At 46.2% G+C, this 26,974-nt stretch overlaps 1 protein-coding gene across 6 annotated transcripts in view; it reads right to left on the reverse strand.

Moving 5' to 3' along the window:
- The window catches only part of IGSF9B (immunoglobulin superfamily member 9B), a 119,748-nt gene that overhangs the window by 5,862 nt on the left and 86,912 nt on the right, over positions 1-26,974 (reverse strand). For 2 of the 6 annotated variants that reach the window (XM_079956112.1, XM_079956111.1), the window contains exons 11-19: positions 25,460-25,610; positions 20,346-20,469; positions 14,705-14,880; positions 13,875-14,101; positions 12,547-12,631; positions 11,591-11,752; positions 9,546-9,591; positions 7,416-9,047; positions 5,014-5,059 (exon numbers count right to left, since the gene is read on the reverse strand). In XM_079956112.1, coding sequence (XP_079812238.1) covers positions 5,014-5,059; positions 7,416-9,047; positions 9,546-9,591; positions 11,591-11,752; positions 12,547-12,631; positions 13,875-14,101; positions 14,705-14,880; positions 20,346-20,469; positions 25,460-25,610 — 2,649 coding nt within the window. Of the gene's footprint in view, positions 1-5,013; positions 5,060-6,526; positions 6,894-7,415; positions 9,048-9,545; positions 9,592-11,590; positions 11,753-12,546; positions 12,632-13,874; positions 14,102-14,704; positions 14,881-20,345; positions 20,470-25,459; positions 25,611-26,974 lie in introns of all 6 variants that reach the window. The other 4 variants (XM_079956109.1, XM_079956113.1, XR_013833738.1 and 1 more) reach the window with 3 other exon arrangements.

Raw genomic sequence — 26,974 nt, forward strand, 5'->3', positions numbered from 1 at the left:
TGTTCAGGACAAATGTGCAAAAATGGATAGACTTTTTTTGCAATGGCAGGATTTTCCAACTTGTAACGGCACACACTAGTTTGGATACCACCTAGTGCAGAATTAGCTGGCTAGTGTGCTATTGCACATCATGCCAGCCTATGGCTCACAACTCTTGCCCATTCCAATAGCTGCCATGCTTACATCTGCATTGAGTGCTGGGCTATTGTTGAGCACAATTCCCTATTAAAGCACTGGAGAGCCAGTGTAGTGTAGTGGTTAAAGTGCTGGACAAGGTCCTGGGAAACCAGGTTCAAATTCCCACCTGGTCATGAAGCTCCTTGGGTGACGTTAGGACAGTCACTGCCTCTCAGCCTAACCTACCTCACTGGGTTTTTGTGGGCATTAAATGAGGAGGACAAGAACCACATACTCAGAGCACACCCATTGAAATGAATAAATATTACTAAACTAGGTTCATTCACTTCAGTGAGTTTTCCCTGAGTAAACCTAGTTGAGTATCACCCCACTCTTTCCTATTAAACACTAATGTTATGGCCCATTGATCTGTCTTTTTACAAAAACTAAACTAAACATGGTACCAGATGATGGCATGCTGTGTTAGCCACATTTCAAATTCTTTCCCAGACTCTATAATTAGGGCTCAAATGGATAAGTTTTTCCTGAAATGTCCAGTTCATGTTAATTGAGCATAGGTGAAAACTAGGCTAAAGCAAGAAAAGATTAATATTGCTTCCTTCCAGAGTGTCCAAAGACGAGGAGAAAAAACACCTGGAAGAGATACATGGTTTGCCTATTTGGCACAGTATTCTTCTTGAATGCCAACAGTAAAGGACAACTAAAATGAGCAGTTCTACTAGTCAGCAATGGCAGAAATTGGGAGCTATTATTTCTCTGGATCTTCCTTCCCAGCTGAAGGTTGGAAGAGTAGAGGAAGAAATGTAAAGGTGAAGTGGCAACCTTTGGCACTGGAATGAGACACCGAGCTGGAAAGGTACAATGAGCACAGCATTACCTCAATAAATAGAGTCTCTCCCCAAAACGCTGGATTACAGCCGCTAGGATTTTGAAGCTTTTAAGCACAGAGACCCCTTCTTCTCCATTTTAAGGGATTGCCAGCCACCTCAAAACTCCAAGAAGGACCTATGCTTGAGTGATACTGCTGCATACCCATTTGCAAGCTGAGTCAATGAAAGATGCTCCCATCCTGCCCCCCAAGCATTTTCCTACTGCGGTGCCAGGCTCCACCACCACCAGCAGCAGCAGTAGCAGCAGTGCAATGAGGTAAGGAGGAAGCTGATAAAAGAGCAGGGCACACACCAGATAAAGGCATCCCTTCACCAGGTTTGCGGGGGACAGCACAACTTGTCTACACAACGGATTTTCACCATGCTGACAGGAGAGGGATGGAGAAGGGAAAGGAACAAGGGAGAGGAGGCGCAGGTTGGGAGGTGAGGAGAGAGAGGTGGGAGGAGGGGAGAAGGCAGGAGAAGGAGGGGAAGGAAAGAGGAGGAAAAAGTAGAAACAATGGAGTGAGAAAAGAGAGAGAAAGCCAAACGTAAGGTAGAAATCATAATGAAATAAGAGAGAAAAAGCAATCAGACAAAGAGGACTTACAACTTCTCCAAGCCAGAGCGAGTGTGAAATGCATGCAGAGAACTGGCACATGGACAGCCTTTAAAGGGGAAAACTCTTCTCTTCCAAAAAAGACAGACAGACAAGAGTCCTCAAACTCCAAAAGATGTACACCAGAGTGACAACTGTCAGGGCATATGCAAGTCCTGGCCAACCCCCACCTAGGCTCACATCTAGGGCTATGAGCAGAAGGCCCTGCCCCACTTAAGGGAAGAGCACACAGGACACCAGCTTGGCCTTGTGGTTTTTGGGTTTCCCATTACAGTGATGAGATTAACTGTGAGGGGACAAGGAGACCTGTCCTTGGTTAACAGACATTCACAGTGAACTGAGAGCACACACATAGCTTTTTATATCCTAAAGGACTGCAGGGTGCAGTACTGCACACCCACAATTCAGCTTCCTGAGAACCAGTGCTTCACCCCCACCCGAGAACCAATGCTTTCAACTTCATGAAAAGCCAAGTTTCTAGCCCATACGAACACAAATATATTTTTGAAAATGTGTGGGCAATGCCTGCTGAGATCCCAGAAGCCAAAGAGGGTGTGTGCAACAGTTAAGAGCTAGGATTTTAGCAGCCGGCTCTCCACAACTAGCAAAAACAAAATAAATTATATGAAATAAGAGCATCACGCAAACTTTGCAAATATTTGGTGAGGGTATGTTATCCAGCTTTCATTGATGCAAAATTTGAATTGTCAAATGTGCAGAATGTTGAGTGTGTGTGTTGTACATGCAGCCCAGATTAAAAATTGAAAAGAGGGTGATGACAATGCAAATCAAACCAGGCCATGGATCAGTGGCACAGTCCTTGCTTTGAATGCAGAAGGTCCCTGGCTCAGTTAAACAGTTCAGGTAGCAGGTGATGATAAAGACTCTCCTCCCAAGATCCTGGAAAGCTGCTGCTAGTCAGAAAGGATAATCTGGGCTAGAGGGACAAATGGTCCAACCTGATTCAAAGTGGCTTCCTATCTTTTGGTCATGTGATCTACCAAGGCAAGACATGGGGAGCCTGTGGCCCTCCAGATACTGCTGTTGAGGCTACACCTACCATCATCCCTCACCATTGGCTGGGGTTGATGGGAGTCCCAAAACATTTGGAGGGTGCCAAGCTGCAAAAGACTGCAGTAGGGGGTGGACTAAGGAGCCTGGTATAGTAGTCCCATCCAATCTGCCACTGGGTATTAATGGGCCTTCCATTGGGGAGGCCTAGAATAAATCACCCAGGATCTTAAGTGTAACTTGGCCTGCAGTTCCCCTGGCATGACCTTGTATTGAAATCCATTCCCCAGTCCTCAGAAGACGGCACTGGGTTTTTTATGTTGCAGAAGAGAGAGTCATCCAGAGACACTGACGGCAATGCTCCAGATGCCTGTCCAAATTTGTCTGCATCCCCGCCATGGAAGTGAGCTGATCTAAGGCGTCTGCACAAATCTCATAAACCATGTCCCTCTTCAGTTTTTATGGCTCCATAAAACAGTGAGGTTGTGTGCGTGTGTGTTTGCGGGTGGGGAAGACTGTATACTGACCCGGTCATAAAGTGCCCAGCAACGCTTCACCCACTGACAACTTTACAACCCCAAATCATAAAGCTATCACTTGCCTCTCTTCTTTATGGAGTCTCTTTTTAAATAACAACAGAGTATGCAGTCGCTTATCATCTGCCGGTTTTCACACAGGGCAGAAATGCCCAGCCTCTCTCGTTTAAGGAGAGACTCCTAGTAGATCAATGTTGCAGGACATAAATCAGTGCCTGCACAATTTGTGGCCATTTTTTGGGCAAGCAAAGCCAACCAGGCCTTTACAGCAGACTACTAGGGGTTCTGTCAAAGCCCCTGCTTTTGCTATTTTGCGAAGAAGAATGGTGAGAACAAAGAGTTTTCATCCAGTATTTGGCATGTTGCCACCCAAGGCTGGTGGTTAGAGATTCTATCAGTGGGTCTTGCAGACCCTCCAAGTGCCTCTATTTTCCAGGGAAAGTCCCAGATTTACAGAAGCCATCCTGGTTTCTGATTTGATCCTGGAATGTCCCACTTTTCCTTAGGACATCCCTATTTTCATTGGAGAAATGTTGAAGGGGACGGAATAGGATGTTCCTATGTTCATCAGAGAAATGGAGGGGATAGAATAGGATGTTCCTATTTTCATCGGAGAAATGTTGCAGGGGATGTCTTTATTTTCATCAGAAAAAAATTGGAGGGTATGGTCTTGCAAAAGGCTCCTCCTGCTCCCGACAGTCAAGGTGCACAGCTCTCAAGGCCATGACAGTTATTTTGGCACCTGAAACAGAACATCCCAAAGCCCTGCTACCTGTCCCCATCACTAAAAATAATTATAAATTAAATACAGGCATCTCCCAATTTATGCAGTGGTTTTGTTCCAGGCTTCCCTGTGTGTAAATGGAGCACCCTGGAGAATCCTCCTGGCTCACAAGGAGACCCTCCCCAGAGCCCAAAGAGGATCTGCTGGTGAGCCAGGAAGACTCTCCGGGGTGTTCCACATTTCCAGGTTCCACTTCTGGGTTTGTGGCATGTTGCATGTGCACCATCACATGCAAATATAGCATGCATAAATGGGGAGTTACCTATAACTTAGCAGTTTGCTGCCCTTTCATGACACCCAAAATCAGCTGTCTGAGGTGGCTGCCTCACTCTGGTAAGGTAATGGTAAGTCCAGCCTGCTCATTAAGTATGGGGAAGAGATGGGTAATATAATCTCATACACAGCAAGCTATATGGGAGGGTCTCTGAAAAACGGGGTTTGGAACTTCTGACTGGTGTGGCGGTTGAAAGTGTTAGGCTAGAACCTAAGCTCACTGATTCAGTCACATTGCTCCACTTGATATCCATTTATTGTGGTCCTTCTTGGTGATGGGGCACACTCTTGAGGAGCAAGGGGGCAGCAGGGGGGAGGTCTGAGAGGTGTAAATGACTTTGTAACTTTGAAAAGCTGGTATCACTGGGTCAAGTTAATTAGTTTTGTTGAATTAAACTAAATTGGATTTTGGATACATGTTCAATTTACTGTTACTAAGGCAAACTGCTATTCTGAGTAATGTTTTTTATAGAGTAGGGGACACTGGGGAAGAGTTTATGGAATCAAGGGGTCAGTGGCCCAAAAAAGTTTGGCTGATATAGAGTCTGTGCTTATAGAGAGAGGGAGATGTACAAGAGAATGGGGAAACCCAAAAGCCACAGAGACTAAGTGTGCAAAGGTTTGTCCTGGATTTTGCAATACCTTATTCCCCTTTAAAGGAAATGTATAGATATATAGATATATGTTATTGAAAAGAGCCCCCCTCCTTTGGAATCCCCTCCCATGCCCCTCTCCCCAACCACGCCCCACAGCACCATCCTTCCAGACATTGATCGCCCTTACCTATTGAGCTGAGGAGTGGCTTGTCTCGACAACACTGCCCAGATAGCTGAGATTAATCAAAAACAAAGCAGTTATCAACACCCGCAAGGAGCCAAGCTCCACAAGACATCAGCAAGTCAAACGGAGGAGGAAAAAAATAATAATAAAATAAATCCAAAAGGAAAAGTGAGGGGGAAAGAAACCAAAACACAAAAGAAGCAAACAAACAATGCTGGAAAAACAAAGGGGGAAAAGAAATGGAAACAAAAGAAAGGATGGCGAAAGTGTATAGAAGGCATGGCTTCAAAGCACAGACAACAGGGCGCTAACACAGAGAAAGCTGCAGGCCTGCAGAAAGCTTCAGGCTGCAGACCTGAAGCCAGCTCAACATTCATTTCCTCCTTCCAGGGAAGCCTGGGAACTGCAGTTGCATGAGGAGGGTAGGGCCAGCCTCAACAACAAGTAGGACAGTGAATGGTTTGGGGGTACCATTAATGGGGAGCAATTTGACACATTCAAATTAAATTTGACACACTTGTGAGAGGGTAAAGGTGGGTTAGGGATCTCTTAACAGGAAGTGTTTTCAGCAGAAAAACCACTACAATTCCCATGATTCTTCAGGGGAAGTCATGGCTGTTAGAATGGTATGAAGTTTGCAGTGTGGACATGTCCTCTAGAGTAGTGTTCTTCAACCTTGGATCCCCATATGCTGTTGGACTACAACTCCCATCATCCCCAGCCAACTAAGCCAATTGTCGGGGATGATGGGAGTTGTAGATCAACAATATATGGGAGCCCAATATTCAAGAACACTGCTCTAGAGTGTCCTAATATGTTCCCATATGTGGTCTTTGAGTGGAAGTCTTGGATCCATTAGGTTTCAGATTGTCTATACAAGCATAGGTTTAAAGTAACAGAGGTTGCTTTCATTTTGCTAGTCATTTACAGTGCCCTTCAGCTGTTTAGCGCAAATACATGTCTCCTATCCCTTGGGTCCAGTCTCCTGAAGCAGCAACCAATAACCTTGCTAAATGGGTCTCCAAAGACTTAAGTGCTTCCAGGTACCAGAGAGTATAGGTAGAATGCAAAGATGTTTGGCAAGGGGATGAAAAGCCAGCTTCCCACGCTATACTCAAGTCTCACACCTTTGCTCTACAATGACCCTACCACAACCACTGCTTGGGTTCACATACCAGGCTGACCGCACAGTCAAACCAGCCCACCCTTCGCTCCTTGCTTGCTGTTGAGTCACTTCTCCCTCCTGATCCAAATTGATCTACACATGTTTCCATCAAGCCATTTGGGCGGGGTGGGGGGCGGGGTACCACCACTCATTTCCACAACGCTGCGGGATCAAGAGAGGGGGCAAGGGGAGTCAAACTCCACTACATGGAGAACAAAAAAATTGTTTGAACAAAGACAAAAGGATGGAAGGAGAGCGCACCTACAGTTAGTGTGAAAGACAGAGGTGTGGGGAGGAGAAGGAAGAAACGGAAAGAAAGAGAAGACGCTTTGCCTGGTGCAACCCTGGTACCTGGAAAACCAGCTGCTGGAGGTAATTGGCCAGCTGCAATCCCTTGCATGGACAGGATCCGAGGGTGCTGGCGGCTTCCTGATTTGACTTCTGTGTGTTTGGGGTAGATTTTGACTTTTTTAATTTTTTGGTCCTCTCCTTACAAGCTGTTCATGTGGCTAATGTCTTTGTTTCTCTCGCCTCGCCCAAGTCTTGTGGGTGGGGCTGCAGCACCCCTTTTGGAGATGTTGTGGAAAAAGGCGGCTCGTGCGGCCATGTTTCGTTCATGGAAGATGACAAACCCTCTCGGGGGGTAAAAGAAGGATGTGAAGAAGGCAAAGAGCGGGCCTCAAGGCCTTAATGTCCCAGGAAAGTAAACAGCCAGGAACTAGAAGAGGAAAATATTGGTAATATCTGGGGCTCACTGACCCAGTTGCAAAGCGAAAAGAAACACCACCTGAACCTACAGTTTTTAGACATTTGGACACCCTCTTCATTTCATCCCGGCACGTGACTCCCAAACAAAAATGAAAGCTTCAATATTTTTATTTCTTGTGATGGGGGAGGAAAAGGGAGAGCCCTTGAGCTAACCAACAGTACACAATTCCCAACAGTCCCAAAGGCCAGGGACCTTATGGATCTAATCGCCCATGCTGAGGGGGTAACGGACATTGGCAGGGGGTGGCCCAACACTGCAAAACTTGACTGGGGAAGGGAGGGGGAAATAATACTAGAAATCCCAGCTGGAGGCCATCTCCAAAAAAGTTGCTGCAGCGTGCCTCGACATGGATTCAGGTGATGGTGGCAGGGGAGGAAGTTGTGGGGAAGGGATGGGAGCAGGTGAGGCGGGGAGGGAGAGAGAGGCTAGGGAGAGGGGAAGCTGGCAATGTCCACACACACACACACTTACCCCGAACTGGTTGTCGGTGTCGGCTCCGGCCTAAGAATGTCCTCCCCTCCCCTCCTCGGAGAGGGGATTTGTCCGAAGACATCTATGGGCTCCACGGGCAGGGAAGGGCACTGAGGGGGGGGATAGCCGGTGGCCAGAGAAGTGAAAGCCATGGCTGGCCGGAAGCTGGGGCTTCCTCCCCGGCTGCTCTGGGCAGGGGATCCTGTCGACGGGGTGGACTTGCGGGAGAAGCTGACGGCTGCCGGAGGCTGCAGAGTGATCTCAGACATCTCCGCCTGGTGGATGAGGCCCGGCCGTGGCCTGGCCCGCGCCGTCAGCTCTGGGGAGCTGGTGCGGGAGCTGAGGGGGCTCTGGGTCAGGGGGGAAAGCCTTGAAGGTTGTAGCACCACCTGATGTAAACTGGGCTCAGCCCTCCTGGCTTGCCGGGGGCTGGGCCGAGGTCTGGGTTGGGGGTCGTACCACCTGGTGTCCAGGCCAAATGTGCTTGTGCCGCTGTGGCTGACTGACTCGGACGGCCCATGGTAAGGCAACACAGGTATGCCCATGCCTTGACTGGTGTGTCTTAGCTGCCCTTGACTCGCCATTGGTTGCATAGGTTTGTCCTGCCATTTGGCGGCGGTGGGCATGGAAGGTTGGCTTCTGCTTGGCGACTTGCCAGTCCAGCTCTTTGGTGCCTCCAGGGCCAGGATGCCAGGGTAGGACGTGGGGACCTGCAGCGAGGAAGGTGGTGGTCCCCTAGGAAGACTGGCCTTTGGCTGCAGGCTCTCAGCCATTTCGCACTGGTGGAGCTGGTGAGGGAACATGATGGGCGACGATTCTAGGCCGCTGAAAGGGAACTCGGCCCTGCCCCATGGCTCGGGGGACCGGCCCCCCGTCGGAGTCTGGGTCAGGGGCAGCGTGCTGTTGGAGGCGTTCTCTCCATTCTCCTCGGGGATGGTGGCATGGCCAAAAGGCCCCTCTGGGTGCAGAGGAGGGGAGGACATGACAGAGCTGAGGGGGCTGACCTCCGGCATGTAGAAAGGCGGAGGGTCCATCTCGCCGGGGCTGCTGCTGCTGAGGTAACCATAATATGGGCCGTGGTGGAATGGCCTGGGGGCAGGAGGCCTGGCCTGGCCGGTGGCTTGGAGGCGGCTCTCCATGGTGCCCGTCCCCTCCAGGCCCCGGTGAAACCTTGGGCTGTATGCTGGTGGCTGAAGGTAAGACTCCTGGCTGGAGGAGAGAGGCGTCAGCTGGGACTTGAGGGCTGTCACAGAGGCAGGCATCACGGGGTCGTCATTCTCTTCATCGGACTGGCGGAACTCCGGGTACATGTCCGTCTCCTCCACAAAGGGGAAGCCCTCTATCCGGCGGGTCTTGAGGGAGGGCTCCATCTCTGAAGGATCCATGACAAAACGGCCGTCTGGCCCGCGGCTGATGAGTTCGATGGGGGTGGTCGCCTCAGCTTCTGCCTCAGCCTTGGAAACACTGTACTTCTTGCTGCTGATGGCCCGCTTGGTCTTCTTGTAAAGGGAGAGCTCCTTCTCCTTGCTGGGGCTAAGCATCCGCTTGCCGGGTGGGCCCTGGTCATCGGAAGATTCGGAGTGGGGACGGAGCGTCCGGATGCTCTCGGGGCTCACTTTTCCAGAGGACAACCTGTGCCATAGAAAGGGGGGGGGAGCATAATTTTAATGATGGATCACAGAGAAGACCAAGGTCTGTAGTTTGATTAACACCACAGTTTGAGTAAAAGGATGTATGAGCACTAAATAACATAAACTCCTTAACTGGATGTAAAATGAATAAGCAGAAGTTAGGGTGGGACATGTGGGACATCATTATTAATATTACTTCTCCTTTGCAAAGGCCACATTCACATCATACGTTTAAAACACCACAATACCACTTTAAACAATCATGGCTTCCCCCAAATAATTCTGGGAGATGAAGCTTGTTAAAGGTGCTGAGAGTTGTTAGGAATCCCTTCTATTCCTTCATTTCTCAGGGTGGTTTAACCATTTAATCCATCTTCCCAGGGAACTCTGGGAAGTGTAACTCTCAAGGGGAATGGTTGCTTTTAACTGATGATTTCATAGATTTTCTTCTCTTGTTTTTGTTTGTTTGTTTGCTTTTTTACAACACAGAGATACTTACGGAGACTCTAAACTCTTCCTGCAATGGGTTATTGAGAGAGGAGGGTCTGGAAAATATAAAGGGAGTGTGGGAGAAATAATTAAAAGAGTTGAAAGGACAACATTGAATGAGGCACTCTATTTCTGACTTTTCCAACAATGAAAAACAGAACAAGAAGCTCACCCTTGCAGCCAATGTAAACTGGGTATCCCCACTATTACAGGATGTTCACAAGATTAAGTGTTTCTCCACATGACCAGATGCTGTTGCACATATCATCATCATCATCATCTATTAATTTATACACTGCTTACATGTCAAAATGGTTTCTAAGCACTTTACAAGTATAGCATCAATTATAAAAAACACACACACGCAATATGTGCAATAAAGCAATTCCATAAAAAACATTAAAAACATTCTTCATTAAAATACATAAGGAAAAAAGCCCATTAAAAATATTATTTAAACAAAACACAAAGCTCAAGTTCCAGGAAATGCTTGCCTGCACAGGTTTCTCTACAGAAGCCAGTGGAATGCCAATACGATAGGGCCTCTTGTATTTCAGCAGAGAGAGCATGCCCTAACACGGCATATCAGTGTTTTATATACTGTTTTATTTGTAGTAGCACTGCATATAAAACTAGCACATCAGGGAGAAGGCGAGGTCAACTTCTTTTTTCCAGACATCAAATGCTTTGTGGTACAGTGGTGCCCCGCAAGATGGAAAACCCGCTAGACGAAAGGGTTTTCCGTTTTGGACGTGCTTTGCAAAACGAATTTCCTATGGGCTTGCTTCGCAAGACGAAAATGTCTTGCGAGTTCCTGCGGTTTTTTTTCCTCCCCCCCCCCTTTTTCTAAGCCGCTAAGCCGCTTATCAGCTGATCCGCTAAGCCGCTTAACAGCTGATCCACTAAGCCGCTTATCAGCTGATCCGCTAAGCCGATTAACAGCTGATCCGCTAAGCCGCTTATCACCTGATCCGCTAAGCCGCTTATCACCTGATCCGCTAAGCCGCTAAGCCGCTAAGCCGCTTATCAGCTGATCCGCTAAGCCGCTAAGCCGCTTATCAGCTGATCCGCTAAGCCGCTAATAGCGCTAATCCGCTAAGCCGCTAATGGGCTTGCTTCGCAAGACGAAAAAACCGCAAGACGAAGAGACTCGCGGAATGGATTCTTTTCGTCTTGCGAGGCACCACTGTATTATTATTAAACGTTTGGTCATGCGACACTCCACCCCACGATACAACCTGACACTGTGGAAAGAGGTTAGCTCTTTGAGGCCTTATCATCATATCTAGTGATTGTATCCAATGTCAGTCATACATTTAATAGACCCATTGAAATGAAGGGCCAAGACTAACTTAAGCACATTAGTTTTAACGGGACTACTCTTATTATTATTATTACTACTACAATTTATTAACCATACTTTGCCATAAGGTCCCAGGATAGGATACAACAATTAAAACACAATGCATTAATATTAAAACACAGTATTACACAACTTAGCTGGATACCAAAGTAGGCAAGTGGGGGTGTAGAGAGACATTTTAAGACCACATTCACACCATCCATTTACCGCACTGATATACCACTTTAAACAGTCATGGCTTCCCCCAAAGAATTCTGGGAGTTAGTTTGTCCAGGGTGCTGAGAGTTGTTAGGAGGCCCTTATTCCCTGCCCAGAGCTACCAGTCCCAGAATGGCTTAACTATCAATTCCTCCTCACAGTAAACCCTGGAAATTGTAGCTCTGTGAGGGGAATGGGGGCCTCCTAACAATGTTCAGAACTTTTAACCAACTGCACCTTCCAGAATTCTTTGGGGGAAGCCATACGTGTTTAAAGTAGTATCATGGTGCTTTAAGTGGATGGTACAAATGCGGCCTAAGTTTGGTGGAGGGAAAATAGTTTGAACACATATTCTGTGCCTAGAAAAGCAAGTGTCTTGGAATGCAGCATGTTTATCCCAGAACTACTTCCTCAAGATTTCAGAGTATAAGGCTGTCTTGACGCCTAGGTGATTATTGCCTTAATTTTCCAGGAAATGCAAGGTACAGACTCACCTTTTTTGCGCTTAAGTTTCCGTTTGCGTTGCTTGTTGACGAAGCAGGCAGCTAGAGTGCTGAATAGGATGGCAGCTGCGAGGAAGCAAATGGTGGCAACTATTCCAGCCAGCACAGGCCGGGCCAAGCCTTCATCAGTCAGCTCTGGCTGTGGAAATATGTCTGGAAGAGATAGATAATAGGGGAGCCTCTTAAGACACTGCTACAGGCACTTGTTCTGCAGGGAGACCATCAGAGTAAGAATAAACAAATGGAATTACTTCCATCATCTCTTCACCACACACATTTGAGGAGATTTCATTGGGAAATGGTTGATGCTGCCGTGTTGTGGTAGGCAGTTTTGAAGAGGGTTGGACAACAGTCAACATCTCAAACACATCTCCATGTGGGGGGGGGGGGAAACAAGGCTTCTGGCACCTTGAACATTTAACAGGTCCGTTATGGCCCTCTAGAATTTGTTGAACTACATCTCCCATCAGCCCCAGCCAGCATGGCCAATGGTCAGGGATGGTGGGAGGAATAGCCCAACAAGATCCAGAGAACCACAAGTTAAGCTGGATCAGTCCAGGAGCACCTCTAGTCCAGCATCCTGTTCTCACAGTGGCCAACTAGATGCCCAAGGGAAACACATAAGCAGGATCCAAGCAAAATAACACTCTCCCCTCCTCAGAAGCACTACTGCCTCTAATAGTGGAGGCAAAGCATGGCCATTGTGGCTAGTAGCCATTAATAGCCTTACCCTCCTCTATGTATCACTCAGATTTATGCATTAAATAATTTGGCAGAAAAACAAAACTGAGTTCAAATCTTTCATCTGGCAGGGAGGGCCAGGACAATTCCTCAGTTCTGAGGCCATTCTCAAGAAGGACCCACTCCTTGTGATGATCTTGTCCATCTGCAGATTTGGTTTGGCTGGTGAAAAAGCTTAATGGAAGGTGGAGAAAGCACTTCCTTACCTGTGCTGGATACGCCGGCAATGTTGCTGGGTTCACTGATGAGGTCTTGCATGACAGCCAGAACTCTGAACTCGTACCATGTGTCCTATGGCATGAAATATGTGCATTATCAAACATCGCCTGACAACCAATGCTGACATTTGTCGTGAAAAATGAATGCCACCACAAACTGTGGTCAACAGTTGGACTCAGTTTTTAATTGGAAACAGTACATTTTCCCAGTGGTGGCAAAGGAATTGGCTTTATACATGCAGGGAGATTAGCCACTTTTAGTATCTAGAGTCATCAGGTTGCAAAACTTGTAGTGAAGTCAGAAAACAGAGTATTCTAGGGTCTCCAAAGAGATAGTGAGTGCAGCAATTAAGCCCCCAAAATGTATTTAGTGGGTTTCCTTAGGGACCATTTAACACCAAACATATATACACACATATCACTTGATTACCTAACACTTGCTTCATAAAACTGAATTCACAATACCATTTATACCCCACCTGTCCACAGTCAAAAGGGTCATCCAGGTGGCTTATACTGGTAAAAATATATAACATAAAATTAAACATAATAAAAGAGAACAGAGAGAATTATTATTATTTTTAAAATGGAGCACAGAGGATTACTAATGCATTGGTTCCACTTCAGAAGCAAGACCAGGTAATTTGCAAGTCCCAAATCCAGGGAGATATTTTGATATACATAATTTTTAAAATGGAATTTGGATGGGAATTTCAGAAGCATCCCTAGTTTGGAGAGATGGATAGTACGTCAACCACTCTTCTCAAATGAAAGAGCAGTGTGTTAGAAATTTTCACCATTAGGGCATCATTTCTGGTGCTCCAAAGGCCTATTTGCCAAGGAACCCTTTGCAGTTTTCTGTAGAACCTCTTCTACAGAAGATTTGGGACTATGCTCTGGGATAATGTTCTTCAACCTTCGATCCTCAAATGTTGTTGGACTTTAACTCCCATCATCCCTGACACTTGGCTAAGCTGGCTGGGGATGATGGGAATTGTAGTCCAACAACATCTGGAGACCCAGTCTTGAAGAACACTGTTCTAAGATGTACAGACAAGCTCATATGCAGCACTGCTCAGGCTTCCTGGAACCTCATTTTTGTCAGAGAGCAGCCTGGAACATACCCAACACTCCTCTGTGGCAGAACATTGCAAGGAAAGATAAACAGTTTGGGAGACAATTTGTCTTTCAGGGAAGCTTGTCTATTATTACTAGCCTTCTTATTAAGGAATTCCTATTAAGCTCGCACACTTAATTCACTCCAAGATTTCCCAGAAAGATCACCACACTGTAGGTTCAATCTGTCATCCACTTACCTGAGTCAAATCCTTTGCAAAGAAGTCACTGTCACTCCCCAAGATGGCATCATCTAAAATCTCCCATCTTTCTCCAACCCGAAACTCCATAATATAACGGTCAATCGGAAAGCTATGATTGGCTGGAGGAAGCCATGACAATAGGACTCCTTGCTGCGTCCGATTGGCTGTTAGGCACCTTGGTGGAGTAACCAGCACCAGGGGTTCTGGAGTTGTGACAGGGAATGCTGAAGATAAAAAAAAATGTTGGGATAGAAGGGGAAGGGAAAAGAAATATTTTTAAAACAGATACAAGAAACCTATGGGGGTGGTGGTGATGGGTCTTGTGTTTTAGACTGGAATTGCGGCACATTTGTCAAAGTGTTTGACCACTTCTGCTTTAAAAGCTCTGCCGTTTCACCCTTACTATCCCTTATGCCCAGAATGTTTTCCTCAGAATACCTGCTTTATGCCACCTATCCTGCTGCCCCTTAACTGCTTCCTTGAAGCTCTGCTCTTCCACGACACCTTTGGCTCAAGCTTTTACTTTTACTGAGAGTAAGCACAGCACTAAATTTCCATGTGCCTCCCCCCCCCCCTTTCTTAAGTTGTCATAACCAAATTCTGCTTGGCAGTTCCTGAGATCAGTGAGAAGGTTTTTGTCTATGCTTGGATGCAATTAGACACCATGTTGAACATGTTGGAGAACCCTTGAAAGCTTTCTGGTTTCTTAGAATTCCAGAATAACACTGGGTACGACACTGCTAGTAATTCATTCTTCTTTTTTTAAATGGCTTTGTCATTTTGGTTTATGGAACCTTGGATCAACAAGGTCCTCTTCTGAGTCTCACCTAAAGTATTCACAGTGACCACCTCACTGAAGGAGCTTGTGCCTAGCTTGTTTTGGGCCAAGACACTGAACTGGTAGGCAGTCTCCGGTTCTAGATTATCCATGAGGAACCAACTGGGCCCAGTTGGCACTGGGAAAGAGAGCCAGTCATGAGGTCCAAATTGTGCCCGCTTCATCCTGGCAAGATAGAAGAAAGACAATCGAAGGGGCGGGTTCTTTAGAGGGAAGAAATCAAAGAGAAAAAAGAGAACAAGAGAGAGAAAAGAAAAGTGTAGAAAGAGGAAAAAAGAGAGAGATAATTCCTTAATGAACAATGGAGCTACTTGGGGTTGGATCCAATGACACCCAGGACTCTGCTAAATACAAAATTCTGCACCAACATGACTCACATTTCATGGCAAGGAATGCTTGATTCTGCAGCCAGACTCAATCCAGCACATTTGCATTATCACTCCAGATTTGCATTATTTATTTTGCTCCTACTAGTTACATGGGAGGGGGAAATGAGACCTGAACCCCACACCCTCTGGCTTCCCACAGATCTTATTCAGAGACTCCCCTGATTCCTGCAAATGCAGCAGGTGTTGCCCACAAGCTTTCAAACCTGTTTTTAACCATCATATGGGCTAGAAACCTGATTGTTGATTTTAATGAAGGGTGAGACATCTAAGAAGTTGAATTCTGCACCCAACACTTAATGTAATGAGTTTCTTCTCTCGCTCTCTTCACACACACACACACACACACACACACACACTCTCCTGCAATTTTGTACCACTAAGGTCTGTGCACAAGTTTCTAAAGGCTTGATCTGTTTCCACTGCAGCAAAAGAGGAGGGAGATGTAAATTGGTTTTTTGCTTGCCACTCTAAACCTGGGTACAGATCTTTCCATCCAATCGGGTGTAAACTAATGAAATGATGACAGCCCCCAACAGTACAATGATAATCGGAAATGATATGTTTTCATCCAGCCATCCTGCACCCATGGGTCTCTTACCGCATCAGCCCTGATTATTTGTCACGGCAAATCTAAACATTAATTACTGACGGCCCTCTCCATGGCACACAGTGCTAGCTCTGCTAACGGATAAACAGGTGGGAGGCTAGGCTGACTCATACGTCATCAGCGGGACTGCCAAATTAATGCCAGAGCCAAATGCTGCCCTCAGGCTAGGCTCACCTGAGCAGCACCTCCCATGAGGACCATGGCCAAGAAATGATTTCATTCACTTTGGTCGCATTCCAGGCCCTGCTGATGCCAATGGAACGGAAGGCAGAGCATTGAAAGAAGGCAATGGGGATTGCCCAGGGCTGTCCCTACCATAAGGAAGAGTGAGGCAGTCACTGCAGGCAGCAGATGCTGAGGAGTGAGGATTGGGTAGGGCTGTTTGCACCATATGGCCAGGTTTGCACCCCCTAAGTGAGCCTGCTGTCCTTCAGGGCAGTGGAGGTTGCTGTTCGGCATTGAGATAAGATTCCACTGCTAATCTGGTCAGCTTCTGTACATGAACTTGAGGGAGCCACAATTTTTGCCCTTTGCCTCAAGGAACAAAATGGGGTTGGCCCATTGAATTGACAATTCTCCTTTGCACCACTAATCCTATGTAAGGTTTCCACCGAGAGCATCTGCTTCTGCAGAAACGAAGCTGCTGGCGGAAGTAGGTGCAAGTATGTGATTAAAGTGAAGCCAGAGCAAGATCCAGGCAGCACAACAAAAGCCTAGACAATGGGACCATCTGGACAGCAGCCCATAGGGCAAAGGCAACAGTGCCTGTCAGGATCCCTCCAACACTTTTGGAGTTCAACCAGAGCCCTTCCAAGGAACAATTTGGGAAGACGTGGGTCCCTTTAAGGTCCGAGCAGCTTCAGTCTGTCTTGCTCTGCCCCTCTTCCAGTGACTGGTCCCTGTCTTTTCCTGTTCCTCTGTAACATCTCCTGTTGGCAAGCTTTGCCTGTGCAGCAAAGCACCTGCTGCATGCAGGAACTCTGATCCTTAGCCTGCTCTGCTGATCTGACTCTGCTACCTTCTCCATTCCTTTTTAATGTTATGCAACAGAAGATGCCAACACAACAGTGGTGCTAGTGGAAACTCTCTGTGCAATACATTGCACCACTTGTCATGCAACAAAATTACCAGCAACCTGCTCATGCATTCTCTTGAGCGACAACTTTCCACTGGGGCAAAACATTTCAAGGGTGCAACAAGTATACCACTAAGTGACTTTAATTTAGCACGACTTTGGATTACAACCCATAGACAACAGTGGAAGTGGATAAGGCCCTATGGAACAGACAGGCAACCTCAAACTGCATGAGGCCCTCCCACTAACATCAATAAAGCCCTCTGCAAGCAAGCAGTTCAGACCTCTGGCAGATCCTGGCAGACTGTCAGATGGGGAGAAAGGAGGCAAGGGTAGAGAGAAAAAGGAGGTAGTCTCCTTTTTGCTTTTGCCCCAATGCAGGCTTCATGTCTGCTCATAGTTGGCAGACTCTCTCTGATAGATTACCCCCGTTGGAATACAACCATAGACTGAGAAAATGTTGTCATTTCTTGCCCTAAAGGGAAGATCCAGCTGCTTCAAGCTGCACCACATACACCAAAAAAACCCAAACCCAACTGCAATTCACTTGGGGAGAATAAATGAATAAGAGTCCAGCAGGAAAGAGAATCCCTGGATGTAAATTAAAAGGGGAGGGAGAATTTAGCATGGCACCAATAAGTGGCTCCAGTGGGTAATAAATTGCAACTCTTTGCTAAAGATGGAAGCAAACAACTCCTTAGGGCAGTGACTTTGAAACCATGTCCTGGAGCACTCTGGGCTTCCCCAAAGCTCAGTTAGGAGGGTGGGAATCAATAATGGTGAAAGACAGCTTGTCTGTCATTTGCAATCTCCCCCTGCAATGCCAGGTGTTGGAAGGGCACTGGGAATGTTTTAGGCTGTGCTCAGTTCACGCAGGGCCATAAAGAGGCTCAAGAGACGCAACCAGGGACCTGCATGAAATAAGCATGCCCCAGAATCCTCTGCGAGGGCACCGGGATCCCTGTAAAAGAAATGCAGGGCTTCTTCAGCAGGTGAGTCAGCATGGACCAGGTTCCCTGTAGAGGGGAAAAAATGTTTATCATTTATTTATTACATTTAGATCCCACCTTTCCTCCAAAGAGCTCAAGATGATGGACATAGCTCTCCCCACCTCCTCATTTTATCCACCCAACAACCCTCTGAGGTAGGCTAGGCTAAGAGACAGTGACTGCTCCCCACCCCAGGGTCACACAGTAGCAAGTTTCATGGCTGAGTAGGGGATTTGAACCCTGGACTCCCAGATCCTAGTCTAACCCTCTAGCCATTACACCACACTGGCTCTTTGGGGATGCTACTCTTTGCCTTGGGAACCTTCCAAAAACGGAAGCATCTTGTATCCACAGAGCTGGCTTAATGCAGAAGCATCTGCCACAGAGGCCTATGCTCCTTTCCCGCACCCCTGGGGACTCCTTGCGCAGACCCAAGCCAAAGAAAATTAACCTATTTTGTTTTAAAGGTTCTGAAAATATCCCTGTTTCTCAACAATGTGATGGGGTAAAAATTGCCAGGACAGCTGACAGCAATCTGGCTGTTCCCCTCCAAGGTGAGACGCAGCTCACAGAGGGAAGATGGTTTAATCGTTCCTTTGCAATGATATTTTAATCACAGAGGCAGCTGCATAAATTTTGTACTCTAAGCCTATTCCCTTGATTGATCTGTGTTCCTCCACCTCCCACAACACCCTTTTCCTTTATCCCACCTCTATCTCCCATCTCTCCTTCCTTCCTTCCTTCCTTCCTTCTCACGTTTTGTTTCTTTACATAATCATATAACCCTCACTTTCTCAAGTGCTACCTTTATCCTCTTCAGGAAGCCAAGTAGATTTTATGATGGGGAAGCACATAGGCAATCTCTGCTCCATCAGCAACCCACCATCCTCACCCCTAAGCTGGTCAGCTTGGACCATCAAGAGGAGGGAGAAGAAGAAGAAGAAGAGAAGAAAGGGCGGAGAGAAGATCCTCAAGGATTTGAGATGAGAAACACAACTGAAATGCAGGTCACTGTCACCTCTGCTGTTCCTTCAGAATCAACAGAGTGACAGAATGTCAATCAGCTTGGAGGCCTCTTTCTGCCAAGCCGTGTGCAAGGCAATGAATTTGCTGTGCTGCAGCAACATCTGAGCACCTGCCTAATCTGGCAAAGAGCTTGAAATGGGAAGGCATGCAGCTGCCTTACACCAATTTGCCCATCTAGACCAGCAAAGAATGACAACAGCTTTCCAGGGTCTCAGGCAAAGAAGGGTCCTTCCCAATCACCTGCTGCTACCTGATAGTTTTGATGCAGGGGAACCTGTGGCCCTTCAGATGTTGCTGGACTACAATTCCCACCATATCTGGCTAGTGGTCATGTTGGCTGGGGTTGACAGGAGTTGGAGTCCAATAACATCTGGAAGGCCAGAGGTACCCCACCATGGTTTTAACTGGAGATTGAACTTGGGGTCTTGCACCTGCCACGAATGCAGTTTACTCTCTGAGCTATACTCCCTTCTTTGGAATCCTGGTGCTCTCTGAGCTAGCTTGTGCTGATAGGCATTGTAGCTACTATTTGTCTACCTATCCCCCACAAGACCTGGGATATAATGATCATGAATAAAATCATGAGCTATAAGCAATTGTTGTGAGGAAAAAACAGAGAGGGGGAGAACAATCTATGCCACCTTGAGCTCCTTGGAGGAAAGGTGGGGTCTAAATGACAAAATAAAATAAACTATGGAATGGGAGAAACCACTCAATAGAAACGTTTAAACAAAACTGGGTGTCCTATCTTTTCTATAGGAATCAAAACCAAACAGGAAACACTTGATGAAACCATGAATATAGGACTGGCAGGCTGCATTCAACTTCATGAGATGCAGGCTAATAGTGTGGCAGCAAGTTCCATAGTTGAACTATCTGCTGCATGAAGTAGGACATTATTTTATCAGTCCTGAGTTTTCCAACATTCAGCTTCATTGGGGTCCACAAGTTCGCATGTGATGAGAGCGGGAGAAAAACGGTCAAAGAGCAGCTGGAGGGGGAATCAAGAGTGTGATAGCAGTGGGGACAAAGTGCCAACACCCCCTTCCCCCAATGTTGGGGTTCTGCTCCAAATGGCCCCTGCTCCCCACTTTGGCTGCTATTTGGTAAAACAAAAAACTAAGCACACAAGGGCCAATCAAATGCTTGATATCATCTCTGGTTTGCACCTCAGGAAGTCTGGGCCTGGTCAGTGCCCAGAAACCCACCTACAACACCTTGAGTTCCATTATGGAAACAAAGACAAGAGATAAGTGTATTAAACAAAGCACATGAACAGCCTCGCAGCAGTGGATATAGGTACCACTGAGAGGGGTGGAGAAAACCCTATTCTGTGCTAATCTTCCTCTTTGGAAAAGAAGTGTTGGGTACACCTGACACCCTTGCTGGCTCGCTTAGAGTGATTGGCATTCAAGCACATCAGGCTAAAAACAAGCTGTTCGGGGGAACTCCAGCCTCAGAAGGGCAAGGCCCCTTCCAACTCCGAGTTCTGGCCGAGTGAGAAAGAAAAGAAGCAGAGAGCAAAGCATGCTGGGATGACTCACAGAGGGCCGTACCAAACTGAGAATGTCTGTTCATATCCACCATCATAGCCAGGCTCCCAGGAAACATTGGCAGAGGTCATGGAAACAGCGATGCGCACATTGCCTGGGGCATGGGGGCTTGTGCCTGAAAACAGGGAAGAGGGGGAGAGAAAAAAGAATGAAACTGTTTAAGATGCTGAGGGGAAATGATTAGAAAAAATATTGTTGCACATCAAATTATAGGGTTATTTTTAAAAACTGGGGTGGGGAACCTTTTTCATCTTGAAGGCCACATTCCTGCATGGGAAATCTCCCAAGGGCCGCATGTCAAAAGTGGGTGTGGCCAGACAAAGACCACTCTCCCTCCAAGCAAGCAAGAGGTACCATCAGAACTCAAGGACATATTACAACCAGGTAAAAGCAATAGAGGAAGGCACAGAGCATGGCCTGGGAAGGTGTGGCAGAGTCCAAAGGGCTAGCTGAAGTGGCCTGAAGGGCCACGTTCAGTCCCTGGCCCTGAGAGTCCCTGGCTGCTGCTGCTGCTGCTGCTACTATCTTTGAGATCACTACTGTTTTGAGATCATTAGTGTGTTTAACAATCCTTACGATAATTTAGTCAAATTTTCTAAATTTAGGTAGCCTGCCCTATATTATACATTCTATTATCTTCATATTTCTTATTTTCTGTCCTTATCAGGACAAAGTACCAGGGCAAAATAAAGAGAGAGCACATAGCTGTTAAGAAGCAGAGGAACAGAGAAGTGGAAATTAAAGGGCCAAGCAACCAGGTTCAAAGATAGCAACCTAGTTTTGGAGAGGGTGTCACCATGCAACATCAGTAATTTTGACATTATTAATTTGAGGGCAGGGGAATGCATCAGCATCAGCAGCATCCAGTGGGCAGCTTCCCTCTTTTCACAACCCTTGACAGAAACCTCTTCTGCTAATAGTGCAATAGTCTTTGTCCATTGGAAGCAACACAAATCCATGGGTCACTTCATGAGAATGTGAGCAGAGCCCTCCCAGAGCAGGAGAAAGGCCCATCTGGTCTAGCATCCTGTTCTCACAGTGGCCAGCTAGGTGACTAGGGAGCCAACAAGCAAATTCTGAGTGCAACAGAAGTTCTCTGCACTTGTGATTCCCAGCAATGGACATTCAGAGGCCTCCAATAGCCGAAGCAGAATGCAGACACCATGGCTAGTAGCCATGGATATCGTTATTCAGTGTGAATATGTCTAATGCTCTTCTACAGCTGTCCAAGTTGGTGGTCATCACTATGTCTAAAATGGATACACAACCAGTCCATGCAACATGTACTTCAGGGAGGTTCAGCTGCTCATACCATTGCATCAGTGTGGTCTGTGTGCTGCATTGGGGCCTGTGGACCTTCCAGAAGCACATCCATTATCTTTAAGAAGATACGGTACGTTATTTATTATAGGTCTATGTAGACACGACTGCTCACCTACTCCACATTATTTCTAGATAAAATAGAGTGTGATCCAGGGAAAATTCAAAAAATTCCTTCCAGTAGCACCTTAAAGACCAACTAAGTTAGTTCTAGGTATGAGCTTTCGTGTGCATGCACACTTCTTCAGATACACTAAAACAGAAGTCACCAGACCCTTCTATATAGTGAGAAGGTGGGGAGGGGTATTACTCAGAAGGGTGGTGGGAATGGGTGATTGGCAGATAGCTGTGATGAGCCTGTTGATGACTCTTAATGACTGCAATAGGTCTTACAGGAAAAAGCAAGGGGTGAGAAGGTGAAAAATGGCTTTGTCATGTATAATGAGATAAGAATCCAATGTCTTTGTTCAGACCAGGTCTCTCCATGGTTTTAAAAAACAAAGACATTGGATTCTTATCTCATTATACCCATTTGATTTTTTTCTGAACAGGGCTCTGCAGTCCACCTTCTGGTAGGAAGAGGATTGTGCCTCTACCCTTTTGCTTATCTGTATAAGGAAAGAGGCAATGCTTTGGAAAGGTGCAGGTGAACCAAAGCAGTAATCAAGGAAGCACAGAGGATGTGGGTCCATAGGAAGCTGTCTTATACTGGGTCAGACCACTGGAGCTACTTAGCTCAGCATTGTCTACACTGGCTATTGGCAGCTTTCAGACAGGGATTCTTTGCCAGCCCTACTCAGGAATTCAACTTGAGGCGTTCTGCATGCAAAGCAGATATTCTACCACTGAGCTATGGTTCTTCACCAAAATCTGAGTAATTGGGGGCCTGAATCCTGCTAGGCCCTGACAAATATTGAGGCTGAAGCCATATATGTGTCTAGACTCATCATTTGCAGGTGAGAAACTTGCACCAATCAACAAGAAAGGATGCTCCTTTTCTTCCCCTTCAACCCATCTAAAGAGATAGCCAAAATAAAATTTAAAAAAAAATAAAAAAAGAATTAAAGAGCAGATTTTAGTAACAGGTTCATTGGAGCATGAAATTAAAAGGAAAAAATGATATTCTCTTCCTGGGAACCATCTATGACTCAGACATGGCATTTGCCACAGAGATCGTCCAAGAAATATGAGCCTCCCTTGACACAGAGAAGCACACCACCTCCCTCCAATTATCCATTAGCCACTCTGCGGGCTGTAGGTTCAAACATTTTGACTCCTAGAGCAAACAGATGGGACAGTTGAAAAGTCCACACAATGAAATCATTGAAAAGAGAGGCAAAGAGAAGTTGGGGAAACAGCACTCAACCCAAAACATAGGGTGATTGATTGGCATTTTTTCATTCAAAGGTGGCAGAACAGTATTTTCTTTTATCTCAAGTCAAACTTTCAAGAAAACATGCTTCCAGATGAGGTCACTGAGATAGCACTAACAGGTGATATCTGTTGTTTTCTAAAGAAACTTATCAGATTTCCCCCAGAAATAGTAAATAAGGATTAGATGGGTGGGGATACATACTGCCATTTTAATGTCAACAACACTATGCAGATGTTGCAAAACAAAACAAAAAACAAGAAAACCCTTGAATTCATGAGGAACCCTGATTTTAAAATAAGTCGCCATCATTCCTCCCTCTTTATCTATCCCCAGCGCTGGATCAATTATGCATCAGCTAGGAGCCTTTATGAACCTGATGGTGCCACCAGACCTTTGCTAGCTGGCTCTTTTCAAGGAAACATCAGTATCTGGGAATTTTCCTTGCTCTCCAGTATGGATCCAAAACTGAGTATCTTCTTCATACACACAGAGGCCAGACTTTCTAAATATGGAGATCAGCCTCCGTTGCACTTCTCCTTTCTCCACATACCCTTCATTCCCAGCATGCCTTCTCCTAATCCATTCTTTTCCTATTCTGGAAACACTATCAGCTGTGTTCTATCTAAGAAGCCAGCCATGAGCCACCCCTCCTCCTCAGCGGACTCTATTCCATTCTCCTCCTCGCCACCAACATTCAGACATCCTGTCCTGTTTGGTTGTAACTTCTCATTAGGATTTTGTTCAACATTTCTCTTCCTACCCTTTCAATTGCAATGGTCAAGAGAAAACTGCATTCCTTATCACAGGTATTTCCATCTTCCTGGATACCACCACCACCTGCTCCAGGGGCGTCTTATCCATAGAGGCTAGTGGCGCAGGGCGCCAAGTTCTGAAGGGTGCCAGGGAAGAGATGGAGGCTGTGCGCGGTGCCTCCCGGCATCAGCTCGCCATCCTCGCCCACCTCCGCCATGCAGCACCGCACCCGGAACCTCCACCTACCATGGCCACCACAGTACAAAGCGGCCAGCTGAGCCGGGAGCCAGCCTCTTCCTCTTCCCCACCAGAGGAGCTGCCCTCCAGTCACTGCCCGCCTCCTACAGCCCCGCAAAGCTGGGAGCGTCGCGGGCAGCGCCGTCCCCCCTAAAAAAGGTCGGCAACTCTGGAAAAGGGGGGGTGCAGAGGGATCTTTGCACCACGGCGCCGGATATGCTTAAGACGGCCCCGATCTGCTCAAGAGACTTGTCCACAAAAGCAGATCTGCTATTTTCAGAGCCATCGGATTTGGGGCGGTTCCCAAACTGCTATAGTTTCAAGGTTCAAAAAGCACAGGCAAGACTATTTCACAACTACTGTAATTCAGTCACCACTTAAAAACAGTGCTCCAGTGGTTGAGAAAGGAGAGGGGGATCCTTATTAAAACCCACAAGGTCCCCTTCCTGACTCCTTCAATTTTAGCCTAATCATTCCCCCCCCCCAAAAAAAAACCTGTTAAAAAATTGCACCTTTAAGGGGCTGCCATGAAATGTATTTTGAGCACTGTAATTTTATTTTATTTTATTTTATTTTATTTTATTTATTTTATTTTATTTTATTTTATTTTATTTTATTTTATTTATTTTATTTTATTTTATTTTATTTTATTTTATTTTATTTTATTTTATTTTATTTTATTTTATTTTATTTTATTTTATTTTATTGCAAGCCACACTATTACACATTCTTATCTGACTATTTCTCGCAGGTCATTCTTGTGAAATGTTACCATCCATAATGTGTATGTAAAGGGTTAATTGCAAGAGCTTCAGAACTCTATGATGTCATGTGCTCTGTAGCAGTTATGGCAGTTGGTACCTTTATGGCAGTTAGTTGAACAGTCTTAACAGTTAGACCAGCAGATATGCTGCGTTGTGCTGGTATCTGCCTCAGTCAGAGTTCCTCTGTAACAATTTAATCTATGTAAGATGTTTTAGCAACCTATGTATCACCTACCTGCGTTGGTATTTAATCTGCAACTGCAAGTACACTAAGTAAAAGCTACTTGCTCTTTAAACTTTAAAAGAGAGCATCTTGCGTAGTTTCTATAGGAGGAGAAAAGATAACTAATAAACAGGTCGAATGACCCAGGACTGTCTTCCACAAAGCTCTGCTAAATGGGAACTAGAGTCTAATTCCCGCAATTCTGAACCACCATTGCTCTGCTGGTTTAACAGTGCAACTGCTCATTCTGATTGTTTTTTTTTTCTCCCCACAGCTCAGTGAGAACTATTTGCAAATGGTTGCTTCCTCAGGACCGTTAGCCGCAATAGCAAATATAACATTTTTCACTCCAGGAGAAGAAAAACCACAAACATCCATGGCATCCCCCATTTGGCCATGCCCATGAACGCTTCCAATCCATTCCCATACCTACCGATGACAGTCAGATGAGTGCTAGCAGTTATGCTTGTGACTATGTTGGTAGCGACACATTCCCACTCTCCGTGGTCATCCTTACTGAGAGATCGGAACTGGAGGCTGCCACTTGGAAGGGTGTTGTGCTTGCTTCTACTGGGCTTCCCTACCTTGGTCAAACAACAGAGAAAGCACAGGGGAAAGGAAGGAGAAATAAAGAGAGAAAAAACACAACTCAGAGGCATGTCGCAAGGGAAGCAGAGTGAGGCGACACGATGCCAATGCTGCTAGCACAAACTGGGAGAGGGGTGCGATTCTGGGCCCTTCCTGCAGACACTTGGAGGCATCTTTGGCAAAATCATTGGCCAGAGAGGTCAGCTCCCAAAAGGCGGTATGAGCAGGTAAGGCAGGTGTGGAGAAAGGAGCACAAAGAGGTACAAGGCAGAGCTGGAGAACCAGCAGAGATGAGGGAGCAGGCAAGGACAGAGCAAGGAATGGGCACAAGGGTGCTTCTGCTGCACAGATAAAGTGGGGTTTGGGCAGGGGACCCCCTTCACAGTGGACAGTTCCTTACTTGAAGGGTTGCCTGGCTCAAGTCCAGTTTAAATGAGAAAGAATCATAAGAAAGAAGAGCAGGAACAACCCTGAAGTTACACATTCTCAATTAGCAGCTGGTCAGCAGGCTGAGCAGAGACACAGGTAATCAACCCATAGTCTGCTTCCTCTACAGTGAGATGTACAAATTTAGAAATAATTAAAACAGAAATCCAGTACATCTATGAAGTAGCACATGTAAATCTGCATCTACCACTCTTCTTTGAGGGTGGGTTGATGCATTAATTTTTCTTAGCCACTGTTATAGGAATTCTATGTGCATAAACTTACAAGGCAAACACATGCATAAGTATATAAACTACGTGTCTGAAATAGTACAGGAGAGCAATCCTGAAACCATTTTGACTCTCCCAAATTGACCTCAAATGTTTCTCTGCAAGGAGGAAGGAAATGGGAAAGCCTCCCCCTTGTCTTTTGCTAAAAAATCCTGTCTGAAGGGTGTATCTGTGTTTAAATAGGGTGAGCCTGTGACCTGGATTCAGGAACTGAATATTTACCATCACAAAAGAATGGCCAGGATGCCCAGATAAAAGCAATCAGTGACATCAGGTATCCTGGCAGACAGGTTTTCTGCTGTAGACAGCCCCTTCAGTGATGTATGTATGATGTTTTGGGGGGTGGTCTTGAGCCACAGGGGAGGCAATTTTCAAATGTCTATGTAAGAGCTTGCACACCATTGTTCTAGGTTCCTCTCCTCCCTCCCTGCGTGGGGTGAGTGGGGGACCCTGTTGCAACAGTTTAATAAAGATCATGCTTACTAGCTGCTTTGCTTCTCAATATACTCTGGCTGGCCTCTGTTATTTTCTCCTACCGATAGAGAACCTACTTAATGACTCTATATGGGCTCTTAGATACCCCATAAGGAAAAGGGAGCAATATTTTTCTTATAACAGTCACCTTAAGAGGCACTTGCTTCTGA

The sequence above is a fragment of the Podarcis cretensis genome (genome assembly GCF_951804945.1).
Source record: "Podarcis cretensis genome assembly, chromosome: 15".
Classification (NCBI taxonomy): domain Eukaryota; kingdom Metazoa; phylum Chordata; class Lepidosauria; order Squamata; family Lacertidae; genus Podarcis; species Podarcis cretensis.